Source organism: Monopterus albus, unplaced genomic scaffold (assembly GCF_001952655.1).
Source record: "Monopterus albus unplaced genomic scaffold, M_albus_1.0 scaffold205.1, whole genome shotgun sequence".
Lineage (NCBI taxonomy): Eukaryota > Metazoa > Chordata > Actinopteri > Synbranchiformes > Synbranchidae > Monopterus > Monopterus albus.
This window is the reverse complement of record NW_018128085.1, coordinates 137,936-153,306: the sequence shown is the minus strand read 5'-3', so window position 1 is coordinate 153,306 and position 15,371 is coordinate 137,936. Positions and strand designations below refer to the sequence as shown.

General features: G+C 40.2%; 2 protein-coding genes across 2 annotated transcripts; one reads left to right on the top strand and one right to left on the bottom strand.

Moving 5' to 3' along the window:
- Positions 1 to 4,896: 4,896 nt before the first annotated feature.
- Positions 4,897 to 5,957, bottom strand: LOC109970691 (GTPase IMAP family member 4-like). Its single transcript, XM_020618435.1, has 2 exons — positions 5,856 to 5,957; positions 4,897 to 5,743 (listed from the first exon to the last, which is right to left on the bottom strand). The coding sequence occupies exons 1-2, from the start codon at positions 5,875 to 5,877 to the stop codon at positions 4,941 to 4,943; spliced, it is 825 nt and encodes a 274-aa protein (XP_020474091.1). The 5' UTR covers positions 5,878 to 5,957; the 3' UTR covers positions 4,897 to 4,940.
- A 1,784-nt stretch (positions 5,958 to 7,741) lies between these two features.
- On the top strand, positions 7,742 to 9,719 carry LOC109970693 (claudin-9-like). Its single transcript, XM_020618437.1, has 2 exons — positions 7,742 to 7,815; positions 8,082 to 9,719. The coding sequence occupies exon 2, from the start codon at positions 8,281 to 8,283 to the stop codon at positions 8,947 to 8,949; it is 669 nt and encodes a 222-aa protein (XP_020474093.1). The 5' UTR covers positions 7,742 to 7,815; positions 8,082 to 8,280; the 3' UTR covers positions 8,950 to 9,719.
- Positions 9,720 to 15,371: the final 5,652 nt, after the last annotated feature.

Below are 15,371 nucleotides of genomic sequence, written 5' to 3'. Positions count from 1 at the left end.
AAAATAAAGTACTTATAAATATAGAGATATACACAGTTTGGATGCAGTTTTTCAGATAGATATATACAAAAGTATATTTACAAGGTATTGCACTGAGGGTTATATAGTCGCAGGTTAAGTGTTTATCAGAGTGATGGCCCGGGGGAAGAAACTGTCCTTGTGTTTGGTTGTTTTGGCGTATAGCAACCTGTAGCGCCATCCGGGGGAGGAGTTCAAACAGCTGTGTCCTTTTGGTGTGAAGTGTACAGGTCCTCCATGGAGGACAGGCTGGCACCGATGATTCTTTCTGCAATCCTGTTCGCTGGAGTCTGTTTCTGTCCTGTGTGGCTTATGAAAAACTGTTTAAATCCTAATAAATAATAAATAATATTAGAACATACTGATATGCTTTGCTAGCTCTTAAATTTTGTAAATAAATTGCACAGTTTACACATTCATAACTTATTCAAATATTTCTGAAATAAAATCTTTGTTGCGTTTAATTACTGTTCTTTATTTAAACTGTGATGTGTTGCTTCCCTCGCTTTGTTATTAGTAACACTAGGAGCTCACTTCCCTAAAGGAAATGACAGACAATGGTAAACATCTGTCGACTGATCACAGTAAGGAAACATTTTTAAGAGCCTCCCCTCACCATGATGCCATCACTTCACCAAGAAGGGTCTTAACAACTGTAGGCCAGTCTGCATCATCCACACACTGAGCCATGTAAGGAAATGTATGACAGAACATCCTGAAGCTGAATCCCATTTCTAGAACACTCCAGGTCATTCTTATTAAAATGTTTAATATTTGTATATCCTGTCCATTTATTACATTTTTATTTGTTTGTAGCCAAAGAAACATGAGATTACATACAGTAATTACAAACAGAAATGGCTTACTCATTAATTATAGTTCCATCTGCAACAATTACTGAGATTCCCTTCTTTTATTTTTTAAAATGTGGTAGGACTGCCAATATTTTTGAAAACAGATTTGATTGTCCTGGGCATGAATGACACCAGTGTCGTACAAATTTGTGGAGAGATGCTTCAACATGGATGGTTCAAGTTGTTCTTTCCTAGAGGGTTTCATTGCCCTTGTTGGCCAAGTTTTTTTTTTTTACCTTTCTTTTCTTTACAAACTCTTGTGTGGTTTTTGCAATGTGCTTGCCATCATTGTCATATTTGAAAATTCTGTCACATCTTCCTCTCATGCAGCCCCATATGAGCACATACCGACCCTCTATGTTTTATGGTTGGCACTGTGCAGTCACTGTGGTTGTCCCGACCAGGTCCACGACAAACACGTCAGGATCCCATCCAATCCAGACACATTTATTTTGGTTCTATCTGAGCCAAGAGTGTTAATATTCACCAGGATTCTTCTTTTTTGTTCAAAATCTAAGTTTGCAGTTTGTGCTGTTTTGTTATGGGTTAGAGATCATTGGATCAGTGCTTGTGGTAAGATTACTATATTAAAGTAAGTGGGACTTACAGGAGTCACATGAAAGGTTTGCTTTGATGAATGATTAAGGTAAACACCCCCTGGTCTCATGTTTTAGGGCCAGTGGTGGACGGGAAAGCTACAGTTCTACATCAAACCTCTTGTCAGTTTTATTGCTGACAAGTGTTTTGGTGTCACAGAGTTGTGACTGATACTTGTATGCACATGTTTTTTTAAATATCTTTTTGAGGGTGGAGCCTTTGTTCGGTTTCATTGTAAGAGCAAGAAGTTTGATGGAGGCTGATCAGGATTCATGGCCAAACTTTATGTTCTCAATGCCCGCAGAGATAGTTCATCATGCTGAGTTTCTTTTGCAAATTCTTAGCAACTCTAAAATATGAAAGAAGAATGCCTACAACATTGTTAAGCAGTGGTTTTCTTCTTGGATGCTGTCCACAGAGGTTGACCTTGTGCAGTGTCTTCACTGTCTGATCAGTCACTGAAACAGCAGTGTCCACACACCATCCTTGTGCTGAGTCAGAACAATTGACCGTCTGTTTTTCAGTTCAAGGCTGTGTAAATAGGCTGGAGTCATTTCAAGAACAGCCACTGCCCCTCTGTCAGTGATAGCATGGCTCCTTTTCCATATCCTAACCACTGCTGCAGCTGTGTCTCTGCTTATGCTCAGCAGCCTGTCAATGCTCTTGTACCTTCTCCTATCTTTATGAACTGGCCCATGATCCTCTTTCCATGGGGAGCCATGTTGCATTAGACACAGCCCAGGCCAAAACCAAGATGAGCTGGGATGTTCACGGGTTCTTCTATAATCTTGTTCATGCAGTTAGCCTTAAGCAAAAGTCACAGGTGTGCTCACTTTTGTTGCCTTTATATTGTACTTTAGGGCCCATATCTTAACTATAGTCTACAGTTTAACCGGACGTATTTAACATTTTAGTGATATTTCACATTCACCTTTTGTACTGCATTACACACTGTAGTATGATGTAGTGTATTTTGTTATATTACACAGCCTTATGCTGGTTTACTGTTTGCACATTGAGAGCCGATGTACCAGAGTCAAATTCCTCGTGTGTCCATCACACCTGGCCAATAAAGCTGATTCTGGGGAATGCAGTAAGTCAAAATATGTCAAATACACAACGTCAAACATCAGAGTTACTCACAAAAGTCATATGTGAGTTCAGACATTTAACCACTCTGATTTTCTGCTACTACCCCAACACAATGGACATAAAAAGGAGTTTTGTTTGTTGTGTTCACTGCATTGAAACATTTAACCAAGTTCAGTGCACTGTGTAGGTAGGTTAGTAGGTTTATGTCCCTAAAAGAAGAGTTTGACATTTTGGAAAATACTCAAAAGTTGCGACTGGCGACCCTCCAGGGTGTAGCCCGCCTCTTGCCCAGAGTCATGATACTGCCGGATAAGCAGTACAGCTAATGGATGGACGGATGGAATTACTGTAGCTGAGAAGATCAATAAACAGCCTGAAACATCTATAGTTTCAGCTTAGATCCGGTGAAACAGGCAGTTGGATAAATGTATTAATTATATAGTATGTGAATATGGCTGTGTTGTACAGTATGTGGTCAAGATTTAGTGATGGGACCTTACAAAATACAAAATTAGTTTTATGTTATTCTTCTTAATAACATTTAGGCCTATCATTTGATGCTGTATAATGTCATGTAAACCAAAGTTGCCATGTGTATGTTTTTCAGCTTATACTGTGGCTGTGTCTGCATCAGGTTGCCTTTACCCTAACTTGGTTTATCTCAAGCAACAGTGTGTGGCCTTGCAGGTTTTATGGTAATTCATGCTTTCCTAACTGGGATTTTGGCATAACATCAAACCATTACACTGAAACATGGTGTGACCGGGCCAATATACAGGCCTATGCAACCCAGACACTAATAAGTTTTAGTAGCACTCAAAGAATATTATCCCTTCTGTTTCAAGAGGTCAAATTCGTACAGACTCCACAAGAACTGGGTTACCACACACAGATAAGTCTGCAAGCACACAGACGTTGGGTTTGTCCACAAAAATAAGGATTTATTTGAGTCACTAAATAAGTTAACAGTGGAACAATGTTTAAAAAGGCCTAACCCCAGAAGCTAAAATACTATGCTTAAGAAGAAGTTACTCCCCACTCAAAAAATACAGTGCAGAACAGGAATAAAAAAATGGTCTACAGGTTAGAAAAGACCCATAAATAAACATCACAACAATCAATCCATACAAAACCCAAACCAAACATAAGAGGGTCATGCCTCCCTGCACCTCAAACCATTTTTATACAGCTCATAACTTGGGTACTATACAATGAATAGGAAATACAATGCTGAGTAAACTTCTTAACATAAAAGCACATGAAACAAAAGTAAGCAAAACAAAGCAAAGCAGGCAAAACAAAGCAACAGTGGCTATCACTCCTTGGCTGCACATCACCCTAGCACAATATGTGTGATGGACGCCAACTTCTGCAGGATCATGCTTACAATAATTATCACCCCTGGAGAGCATGTGGTAATCCCCCAAACAATCTACAAATGAAACAAACTGATTAAGCACTTTACATCGCAACAAATCCGATCAGTTCGTTGGATATACCTCAAAGGGAAAGCAGGACACAGATCAATGGAGGAAGATTCACTTCAAAACAATCACAGTGGCGACCAGCACAGGAATTGCTTATCGCAACAGCTCATCTAGGGGTGGTATTCATATCCATAATCAACCCAGCAAATTGATCACCTGGCGGTATAGGCGTGGCCAACCCACTGGTTACAATGGTTTTTGTCATATTGTTTTATTACATCTTTCAATTCCAACAGAAACATTACAATAGCATTCTCCACACAAAGTGATAAGACAAGAGTATATAGTTTCAACATTTAATAAGTTTGTCATGATAAGTCATCATGAGTAAATATGCATGAATGGCGAGTAATGTAAATGAGGAATGCAATAAAACTGTTACTAAAAAGTCAAATATGAATTGGCACTCACCTATGAAAACTGTGTATATATTAATAAAATTTATTTATAAAGCACTTACCAACTCAGAGAGCACTAAGTGCTACATCAAGGCAATTAGAGCCTATACAATCAAAGAAAATCAGAGTCAACTAAGTAAACATATGACAGGCACATACATTCATTGAACTATAGCATAATTCCTGTCCAGTCTGACATCACTCAGAAAAACTAAAAAATAAAAGCCTAAAAAAAACATAAAACAAGTTAAGCATTAAAAGCTTGTTTAAAAAGATATGTTTTCCGAACTGACTTAAACGGAACCAGTTCAGTTATAGAGTGTAAATCCAAGGGCAGAGCGTTCCACAATACCGGGCCATGCACGGCAAAGGCCTGACCTCCCCATTTCTTATAAGGAGAAGAAGGGACAACAAGGGCGAGGTGGCCTGACGACCGTAGGGATCTCCGAGGATGACTTCACAGATTTATTTAAAGGGTCATGGCTTCACATGACTTAACTGTCCTGTGTTTTAGGTTTCAGCCATCGTCCAGTGACTTTAGTAACCCCTCCACCTGCAAGCATTGCTACTCTTGCTACAGCTCCAGCAGGAGTAGCTCCAGCTGCTGCCACCATTATTAAATTACCTGCATAGTCCAGCCTGTGTCCCCATTTGCACAACCATTCATCATTATGTATCTTTCTCTGAGCCTCTTCATATATGCTGCTGGTGTAATGACTCTGGTTTGAATCCACTATTTTGTCTATCTTTTCAAAGAGATCAACCACCTGAGTGCGATCTTTCTTGCATGTGTTGTCAAACACCATGTAATCTCTACAGGTATTGATGAGCTCCTTGAGGTCAGGACTTTTGTCTAAATAGTCCTTAATGGACATTTCCTTCAGCTCATCACCCCTAGTGAAAAGCACTACTGTAAACCCGGAGGCTTCTTTACCAAAGTTGTCCCCGATCCATTTGACAGAGTTCTTCTCCTCTTCTGTGAAGCGTGCGTCCAGTCTGATCACAAGCAGGAATATATGGGGTCCCGGGACAGACAACATGACACACTTGTCTATTTCTTTTTTCAACTGGTCTTCCTTCATTGATGTGTCGAAGATACCAGGGGTGTCCACAATGGTCACTGTTCTTTCATCAAAGTGGCCTGTTTCTTTTTTACTTGCCTTTGTCACAGATGATGGAGAAATGCTTGCTTCAAAAGCCTTCCATCCCAGGATGGTGTTCCCTGTTGCACTTTTTCCTGATCCAGTTTTGCCCAGAAGAACAATTCTCAGGTCACTGACAACTGGAGGGCTGTAGTCTGTGGAGAAGCAGTGAAACAGGTCATTTGAATCTCTTTGTGTTTTGGATCAGCTCTAAAAAGGAGCTTAAAAAAGCCTACACATACTGTATGCATGCACTAAGGTACTCACTTTCATTTAAGCTTGAATTCATCTTGTAGTGAGAAGATACTGGTAAACCTGACTTTGAATCAGAAAATCTGTCTGTGCTTTTTCTAACCTTCCAGAGCACACTATGTAGGTGAGCTGGCTCCTCCCCCCGTCCTTCTCTCTCCACCACAGTGGTTTCCAGAAAAGTGAAATTCGACCCCTTCTCTGTTGGTTTCACGGGAAACGAAACTCTCACAGAACTGTTGACACTGAACTAAAACAGTAATAAACTGGCTTACAGAGACAGCCTACTTTCAGCTTTAGCAGATGCTCTCAAAGGCTAGTTTGCATCATCAGTCAACAATATGAGCCGATGAACTTTGCTATAACAAACAGACTGGAACCATAAACTGATATTGTGACCTTGTTAGTACAGGCTCCTACTGACACATTCAGCAGCACTGAAACATTGTCATTCATTTGAAGCTGTGTTTGTTATGGTAACCCAGGGAGTGCCCAAAGACTCAAAGTCCAATAAGACTGTACTGAGAGGAGAGTGAACACTGGATCACACATGAATTTATTTGATTCTTGACAAGACAGGCTCATTCCTAAAGCTCTTAACATTCTGTTGCTGTCAGTCTGGCACTGTTTAAAACTGAAGTCAAAGGACTGTTTAATAACAAATAGATGGGATCAGATGCTGTTTTCAGTCTAGACCAGAAAGATTTTTCCCCAGAGAAACTATACTGTTTTTTTTTTTCACAAAGGCAAACTAGCAGAAAGAAAGAAAGAAAAAGAAGTAAATCAGAAACATACAGGAGAACCCCAGTTAGAAATTAAAAAAGGGAATGTCACAGAGTGGAAAAGTCTACCTCACAAATGTTTAACTCGTCAGCCTGCACTGCATTAAAGCCTAAATCATTTTGGTCCCTAACTCTGCCATTAGTGATGGGCAGCTTCATCCTGAAAAATCAAGATTTCCAATCCCAACGTTTCCTTTTCTAGGATCAATCTTTATATTCAAAGCTCAATATCTAAATGCTGTAATTTTGGAAAATTGTATATTATATTGTCAACGGGAGACACAGTAGAAAGTTACTACATTATCACCAGGACAGTCTAAATAATACCCAGTTGATAGGAACTACTTTTCCTTTCACCTGTCATGGTCCTATGCGAACCATGGCTCTGTAAATGCATGACAATAAGAATAACTTTAAAATCCACAGGGAAATAGTTTTGTAACAGTTGGTCAAGGTTGTGAAAATGTTGGTATCTACGAAGCCAGACTTGGATTTATTTGGTATCAGATCAGAAATAAGTGGTATCACGCATCACTAATTGCCAGGCATCATACCATGCAGCGAACCACATGTCTCTTTCTGCAATAAAAAAAAAGCAAATCATGAGCACACTTCCCAAGTGCCTCAAATAATGGAGGAAATGGCGGCGGTCCCTTTAAGTCCATCTGCCAGTTGTTTCAGAACATCAGCAACTAATTTACTCCCCCTCATTCTGTCCACTCAAGTGCTTTTTAAAATAGTCAGTATAGTTTATCTATTTTTTCATTAAAAACTGTTGTAATTTCAGAGGAACTTTCCTTTGACCAGTTCTATAGTTTTGCACTAGACGATAACATCACACAGGGGTTGTGTTGTGTTGTGCTGTCCCACATGCATCAGGCTCCAATCAGCTTTCACCTACTCCTCAATGGCTTCATCCTTTGCTTCCAGCTCCAACAAATGACGACATGGCATCAACAATGTCTGCAACAAAGTCTCCTTGTGCTCCTTGTCATTTTTACATAAGTAGCTGTGTGTGTGTGTCTGTGTGTGTGTTTAGTATGCAGTATTACACACTGCTGGCCTCCTACACCCATGTGTATGAGCTCCAGAGACACAAGGTGGCCAGTCATAACAGAGAGAAAGACACCAACTACTCACATCATATCCAGGAACAAAGATCATTAACACGCCATCTGTGAACATCTGGCTGAAAAGTAAGTTTTATGGAGCTTATAAAGTTTTTCTGGAACAGGTGGAATTGAGTTGTAACTTGCTTTGCTTAAGCCAAAACACTAGGTCCAGATAGAGCAGGCTTATTATTATTTTGTTTACTCTTAGTGCACAATTTTATGTTGTATTGACCTTTAGGTGTGTTAACTGTCAAGCCACTGGCTCAGATCTATTAATTTCTTTATGATTAACTGAGTTCATTTAAAGAATGCCAGTAAAGTTGCTGGAAATTGTGTCATATCTTCTGTAGGTTTTGAACAAGGAAACATACCAAAGAGAAGAAGAGGAGTCATTAACTCACCTTATTGAATGACTAGTGAAGGAAAACCTGGCTTTCATTGGCTAACTGCTCAGCTCTCAGTTACCTTCTACTGAGAAAAATAAAAAAGATCTGGACTGAGGTTTTCCCGAGGAGCGTTTTCGTTGAGAGAGAAGTTTCTTCAGTGATTATGGCATCAACTGGTCTTCAGCTGGTCGGCCTGGTGTTGGCCGTGCTGGGTTGGATTAGTGGTGCGTTGGTGTGCGCCGCTCCACTGTGGCGTGTGTCTGCTTTTGTGGGTGGAGAGCTGGTGATTGCCCAGGTATTGTGGGAGGGACTGTGGATGAACTGCCTGTCTCAGACCACAGGCCAGATCCAGTGCAAGACCTACGACTCCACATTGGCCCTGCCTACGTCTGCCCAGGCTGCCCGGGGCCTCACTGTTCTCTCCCTGCTCCTGTGCCTCCTGGCCCTCATACTCGGGGTGACAGGGGCCAAGGGTACTCACTGCATGGGCGACGGTAACCAGGCCTCCAAGGTGCGGCTTGCTAGGGTATCAGGGGTGCTCTTCCTTGTGGCTGGCCTGGCCTACTTGATACCCATTTCTTGGACTGCCTATGCTATCATCAGGGACTTCTATGATCCAAATGTTGCAGCAGCTCTGAAGAGAGAGCTGGGGCCGGCACTGTACCTGGGCTGGGCAGCCAGCGTGTTGCTCCTGCTGGGTGGCTCTCTGCTGCATGTTGGCTCTTCTCCATCAGGGGGAAGAGCACTCGCTATTTTTGGAGGAGGTGCAAAGGACAACCCACAAACTGGGGCAGCAGGGGAAGGGAAGCAGCAGGAAAAATCTTTTGTATGAGATCATTTAATTGGATGTGAGGTACGAAGAAACTCAGAGGTCACCTCTTCAAACAATCTATTAGAGGATGCTCGGTCTCTTTAGTGTTACTGTATATTATTTGTCTGATAAAGTTGAGTCTGTGGATTTCACATTGCATGTCTTACACAAAAGAGGTTCTAATAGAATTTACATTATTTAAGGGCTTTTTGTCAGCGTGGAATTTGAAACGATTTGTGGGAGGGTTTTAGATGTTTAAATGGATACTAATGTGTGTGACTCACATTTGTCAGATTCCACTCTGCCTCTGCTTGTGTTTGTGTGTGTGTGTGGGTGGTCTGTGTACAGAAGACCAGTGTACATAGCAATTTTCTGTTTGCTGGTGTTTTCACTGTAAATGTGTAGGCAGTCAGAGTGGTGCTTGTTTATTCCCTTTTAATGCACAGTTTTGAGAATTTGTGTTTTTTGAACAGATTTAATATTTTATTCTTGGCTCAATAATACACATTTTTACTGTACTGCTTTGTTAATGTCAGTTTAAACACTGACATATGTACAGTAGGAAGTGAAATAACTATGCATGTTTATGTAACAATATTCTTGCTCAGTGTCAGCTGTGCCTTTTGTGACCCTCTATAGGATAAGCAGTATAGATAATGGATGGACAGATGGAGCACTTTGGGCACTCCCTGGGCTACCATAACAAATATGGTCAGGGTTAAGCATTTCAGAGTCTACCTAACCGTTGACCTAATGGTACTACAGCATATACTTTATTAAGCAAATATACGCGTGAGTGTGAAATTGCATTTTTCATCTTTATGTTTTTTGACAGTGACTGTTTTATGTGTAATCATTTATAATAAAGATAAAGATATGTTTGGTTTCTCCTACAGCTGGTTGTCTTTGATAAAATGGAGTGTGTTCATGCAAAATTGATTGCTCCTGCAGATACACACTGTAATGTTTTCAAGCACTGTGAAACTCTATGAATTCCCCTCTTTTTAAATGCCCTTATATTGTGAAAACCTTACAACAAATGTTATGCACATCATCGTCCCAGTGCTCTGCAACATTTCTACAGCCATATATTTTCCTTGAAGAGCCTGAACTCACTGTAAAGAACATAAGGCCAGAGCCAGAAGGACGACTCTATATAGCACATGTGCCACTGGGTGATGTTTGCCCCACTAAATCATTCATACATTATTATTAGACTGTTGCCTACATTTGTTCATCTGTCATGATCCAGTTTGGCCCTCTTTTCATTTTATTAGACAAACAATTTTGTCTTATTTTGATCAAATGTGTCATAGATATTCCAAACCGTTTACACCAGCCATGCCATTTTGAATCTAAATTACTAATGTAACATTATAAAGCAAGATTTCATCCCTACATCTGGTTCATATTGTTCCTGAACATGCTTTTCTCTGTACTGCATATAGTATCAACCACAGGTTTACCAGCTTTGTTGCCAGATTTGTCTTTGACTTTGTTCCAGTCTTTCTTGTGAGTTTAGACAAGTCGCTACCACAAAAAGGACAATTAACTCTTCTGATTGAACATGCTTTTCTCTGCATATAGTATCAACCACATATACCATCTTTGTTGCCAGATTTGTCTTTGACTTTGTTCCAGTCTTTCTTGTGAGTTTAGACAAGTCGCTACCACAAAAAGGACAATTAACTCTTCTGACAAATTAGTAAAAACAATAACATCAGCTGAAGCACAGTTATACGCACATCACTCATAGGTGCAAAGCTACTGGAAATCGGCACAGATGAAAAAAGTACATGACTGCACACTTGTTCCAAACCACAAATACAGTATATTTCAATGGACTGCAATTTGATGCCAGACCACCACGAGTAGTAACAACAGACATTATACACTAGGGGACAGTAGACACTAAGTAACTGATGTGATCTTCAACATAAAGAACTGCCACTAAGTCAGATCATTACTTTATGTAAATATAGAAAGGCCATGATGGTGGAAACACTGAACCCACAGATAAAGAGCTATGCATTTGACTGGATTTTACAATTGTAAAAGATATTGCTTTTTGTTTCAAACATGCCATTGCACTGCTACAGTATTTATGTGTGGGACTTTAGGCGCGAGAAATAAAAAACTGCACGATTCGAGGCAATATTTATTGGAAACACTGTTACAGAAACGGACACAGCATGGTGCCAACTGGGAGGCCAAACAAAGGAAAATGCATCCAAACATGTCTCCATGAAGTCTTGCCTGCATGCTGCCCTGCTAAATCTGCACAACACAGAAGAGATATAAAGTTGTTATTAAACACTTAGTGCATGAGGGCAGCATGTAAAGACCTGCTCCTCTCTGGACCGTACCAAAAGTTTCTTTCTTTGAAAGAAACAAACAAATCTACTGCAGGTAACAATGTAATTAACAGCCTTGTGTAAATCAATCCTAATAAACAACCTTGTAACAAAAATATAACAGGTCTACATTATTTATCTCTCAAACACAGATAGTTAGCACCTTACCAGACATGGCCTGCTGGCAAAAAAAGATCTAAGGCAACAATAAGAAAAGTATTTCTATACAACCATGCATGGAGCAGGCCACTGTTGCTGGTAGCAGTCACTAGCTAACAGAAAAACAGCCTCTGACCACAGATACACGAAAAGAACAAATTTTATAAAGTTTTTTATTCTCAAAGATATAATATACACAAAAATAAAATGGAAACACACATATCTCTGTTGTACCTGTAAAGTTATGTGGCTCCTATTTTTGAACCTGATTGTTGACCTCTGCTTTAGGCTATTGGTCACTAGTAGTATTATTTTATTTACTTTCTGTCAAAAATGCAGAATTGGTATTGAGGCTCCTTCATTTTGTGTTGAAATTCCCCATTAATCTTACTTTCAAAAACAATGCAGCTGTTAGATAAAATATACAATACAAATCTGATTCATTTTATCCAATAATGTGCTGGATTGGCCTGAGCTCTGTATATAACAGAACATGTAGACAAGCTATAAATCATCTTCCCAGCAGCTGTGTCTTCCTGGTTACTGACTGTAGTTTCTGCTCACATAGGAATGTGGAGAGCTGTCCTCTTAAAGACGTAGGGTGAATATACGGATGTGGCAGCTCCACACACACACACACACACACACGCACGCATAATGCATGTCACTTTAAGGCCACATGATAATGTGTAGTAGTGAAAGTGTGGTGTGTGAGTTGGAGCTAATCGGGGAACAATATTCAGATTCCAGAAGGTGAACAGAAAAGTGTTAGTGATGCTCATAGGGGAATTAAGGGGAATGTAATGTTGGATTCTCTGACTAAAAAGGCAGACGAGCAGGAAAATACAGCGAAAATCTCATTTAGCAAAGTAGAAGCAGAAAGGATAATAAAAAGTGAGGTTCTCATTACATGGCAGCAGAACTGGAACAGTGACAGAACAGGGCGATGTTTCTATTCAGGCCATAAGAATTTAGGAAACGTGATGGTAACAGGCAGAAACATCAAGGAGGGAAATGATATAACAATGGTAAGAATGAACCATGCAAGGTTAAATAGGACATTGAACTTGAAAGACCTATTGTACAGCCTTTTTGAAATGACACAATGCCCCTACATTAAGGACAAATGCTGTCATGTAAATAATTATAGATTATAAGCTGGAACATATGATGTATTTTACATTTGATGATCTCCATGAGCATTTGATATAGTTTAGCGGTTTTGGGAATTTTGCAGTACCAGGTACATGGACTTATTTACAGATGTCTTAAAGTACAGATGGAGAGGTGTAGAGAACCTTCTGTATGTGCAGGCTTACGTTATGATCCCATGGTGCCTGCTCCTGAAGCCTGACATAGAGAGGTTACAGAATGGCTGTATCTGCAGGCGTCTGTCTGTTTGACCCGCTTTTCATCAATGATCGGTGAAGCTGCGGCTTTCTTCTGAATCGTGCATGAAGCCTGAAGGCAGTCACATGATTTGTCATCATCAGTGTGATGGTGTTTACTGGATGACCCTGAACAGTTAATATCTTCATGTTGCATAGAGTCCAGGATGTAGTAGTCTTTCAGTTTAGTCATACAGTATAATATGAAGGGTGAGATAATATAATGGTTCAATATTTATCAGTGTTCAGTGCTTCTCCTCTCTTCTTCTCTTAATGTTTCTTTCTGGAGAAGAAAAATGTAGCTTTCATTCTGGAAACCAACCTAGGGAACGCTGCCATGCAAGTGTGAGACTCCAACCACCATCCAGGCATTTGTTCCTAACAGTCTTATCCTTGTTATGCTCACAATATATGACACTTTGAATATTTTATTCCATGCCCCAGTCTGCTCTCGCTCTATTTTTGTTTGCGTGCAAACACCTATTACATCAGATATAATCTGTGGTTGCGGAGAAACAAAGGACTGCTCCCTCATGAACAGAGTTGGGTCATACACACACTGGTCACGTGCTTTCCGTCACCCCCAGAGTGGTTCATTATTCAAACAGTTAATGTGCACCCTCTGCTGGCTTCATTGTCAAATTAGTTTCATATTGAATGTATTTAATATATTTGGTTTAAAGTCACCTTGCATTGCATCAGCCCACTGGATGTTCTTTGTTTTTTGTCAATAACAGAACAGGCACTCATTAGGCCCCAGGGAATCATATCTGATGATTTTTCACATCCCTTAAGAGGAAAATATAGTTGTATTGTCTGTCTTTCAATACAACATTAGAATAATCATTAAGATAGTTTGACAAATGGCACCATGTGGAGGGGTTCAAGGTGCAGACTCTGAACCTTACATTTAGGTTATTTAGGGAACCTCTGCTGCATGTTGCTCTCCACCCTTTTCTCCTTACATTTCCTGTCTTTTCTTTAATAAATGGATAAGATGCCAAAAGCATATTTAAAAGCATCCTTGGCAATATGAGGAACTGGAGAAGTCCTGGAGGCCTGTCAGGGACCCTGCATGACCCACATTCCACTTAAATCCTTGCAAACCCTAACAATTTTTACTCATTAGAATTCCAAAGTGCTCCAGTATCCCGTACTGTCACAGTTTCTTCTTCCTTATATTTTGTGCGGACAAATCATGTGTATATCCCATATTCCCTGTCTTGAAACCTATTTTTCTCCTCTCCGGTTGTTTCTCTACAAAAAGGTTTAATCCTCTGCATGTGGCTTGTTGTTATGGATGTGAAGTGGCCGGCAGCCATTTCAACTCTGTCAACCCATTGCAAGCCATGTTGTGGACTTTTTCCACAGAGGACATTTTTGACGCGTGGTGGTAGGAAAAGCACAGGTGTTAAAAAGAAACTGAGTGGTGTCTGCATTCCATGTACTGTAGCTGCTTCAGTTTCAGGATCCTGGTACTGTTCATGCTGGCTCAGAGCCACTGTTACTGTCATTAACAATGCCTGTGTTTTTCCTCCTTATATTTTGTGCAGACAAATCATGTGTATATCCCATATTCCCTGTCTTGAAACCTATTTTTCTCCTCTCCGGTTGTTTCTCTACAAAAAGGTTTAATCCTCTGCATGTGGCCTCCAAGTATGGAAGCCTAGATGTAGCCAAACTTCTGCTTCAGCGCTGTGTTCCTCCTGATTCCGCTGGGCAGGTAAGCTGCAATATAATAACTTTCTAACTCCTATGTTTATATATTTAACAATACAACAACACTTTTTGATGTGTGATCATGTAAAATAGGAGTCGTGTATTCACATTGTTAAATGTTCCCAGCATTTAAATGTAAAAAGTCAGCAAATTTAAATGGTCTGTTAATGGTCTGCACTGAGGTTAAAGTTACCTACAAGAGCTCCAGTAAACCTTGCCTCAATAAAATCAGCCAAAACGTGTTTTGGATTATTTATGGTTCATTCCAGAAAACATAAAACAGATAACAGAATCCTTTTAACATCACATTTTGATGTCGTAGTGGACCTTGAGTCCTTCCTCTACGTGATCCAGGAACTGCAGGACGTCCAGCCCCTCCAGGCAGCTGTCCAGCAGGGTGCACATACACTCAAACACTGCTTTACGCACATCCAGACCGTCGTCCACAGTGTGTTTGGACAGACCCATCTCCACCTGCAGGAAACACACAGCCGCAGAGTTAAACATCACCAATGTGACACGGCACACATTGATGTCCTCGTCCTGCAGGGTCTTCAGGAAGTTGCCTTCCACACAGACATGACATCACTTCTGTAGAGCAGACTGTGTGTGTGTGTGTGTGTGTGTGTGTTGTGGGTTCACGTTTCTAAAGTAATGTCTATATGCACATTATGTACATTTAAGATGGAGAATCTTGTACTAAACAGGCTTTGAAGGATACACACTTGATATACAACACAATACAATATACTTTATTGTCCCCGAAGAGAAGTCTGACTTGGACTCAGTGCTGCACACGAACATATATGTCTCCAACAGTGCA

What these genes read in the sequence shown, in the direction of transcription:
- LOC109970691 (XM_020618435.1), bottom strand. Translation starts at nt 5,877, where the DNA reads ATGAATTCAAGCTTAAATGAAA. An exon ending in GAATTCAAGCTTAAATGAAA is followed by an intron (nt 5,744 to 5,855) that starts GTGAGTACCTTA and finishes GCTTCTCCACAG; the next exon opens with ACTACAGCCCTCCAGTTGTC.
- LOC109970693 (XM_020618437.1), top strand. Translation starts at nt 8,281, where the DNA reads ATGGCATCAACTGGTCTTCAGCTGGTCGGCCTGGTGTTGGCCGTGCTG.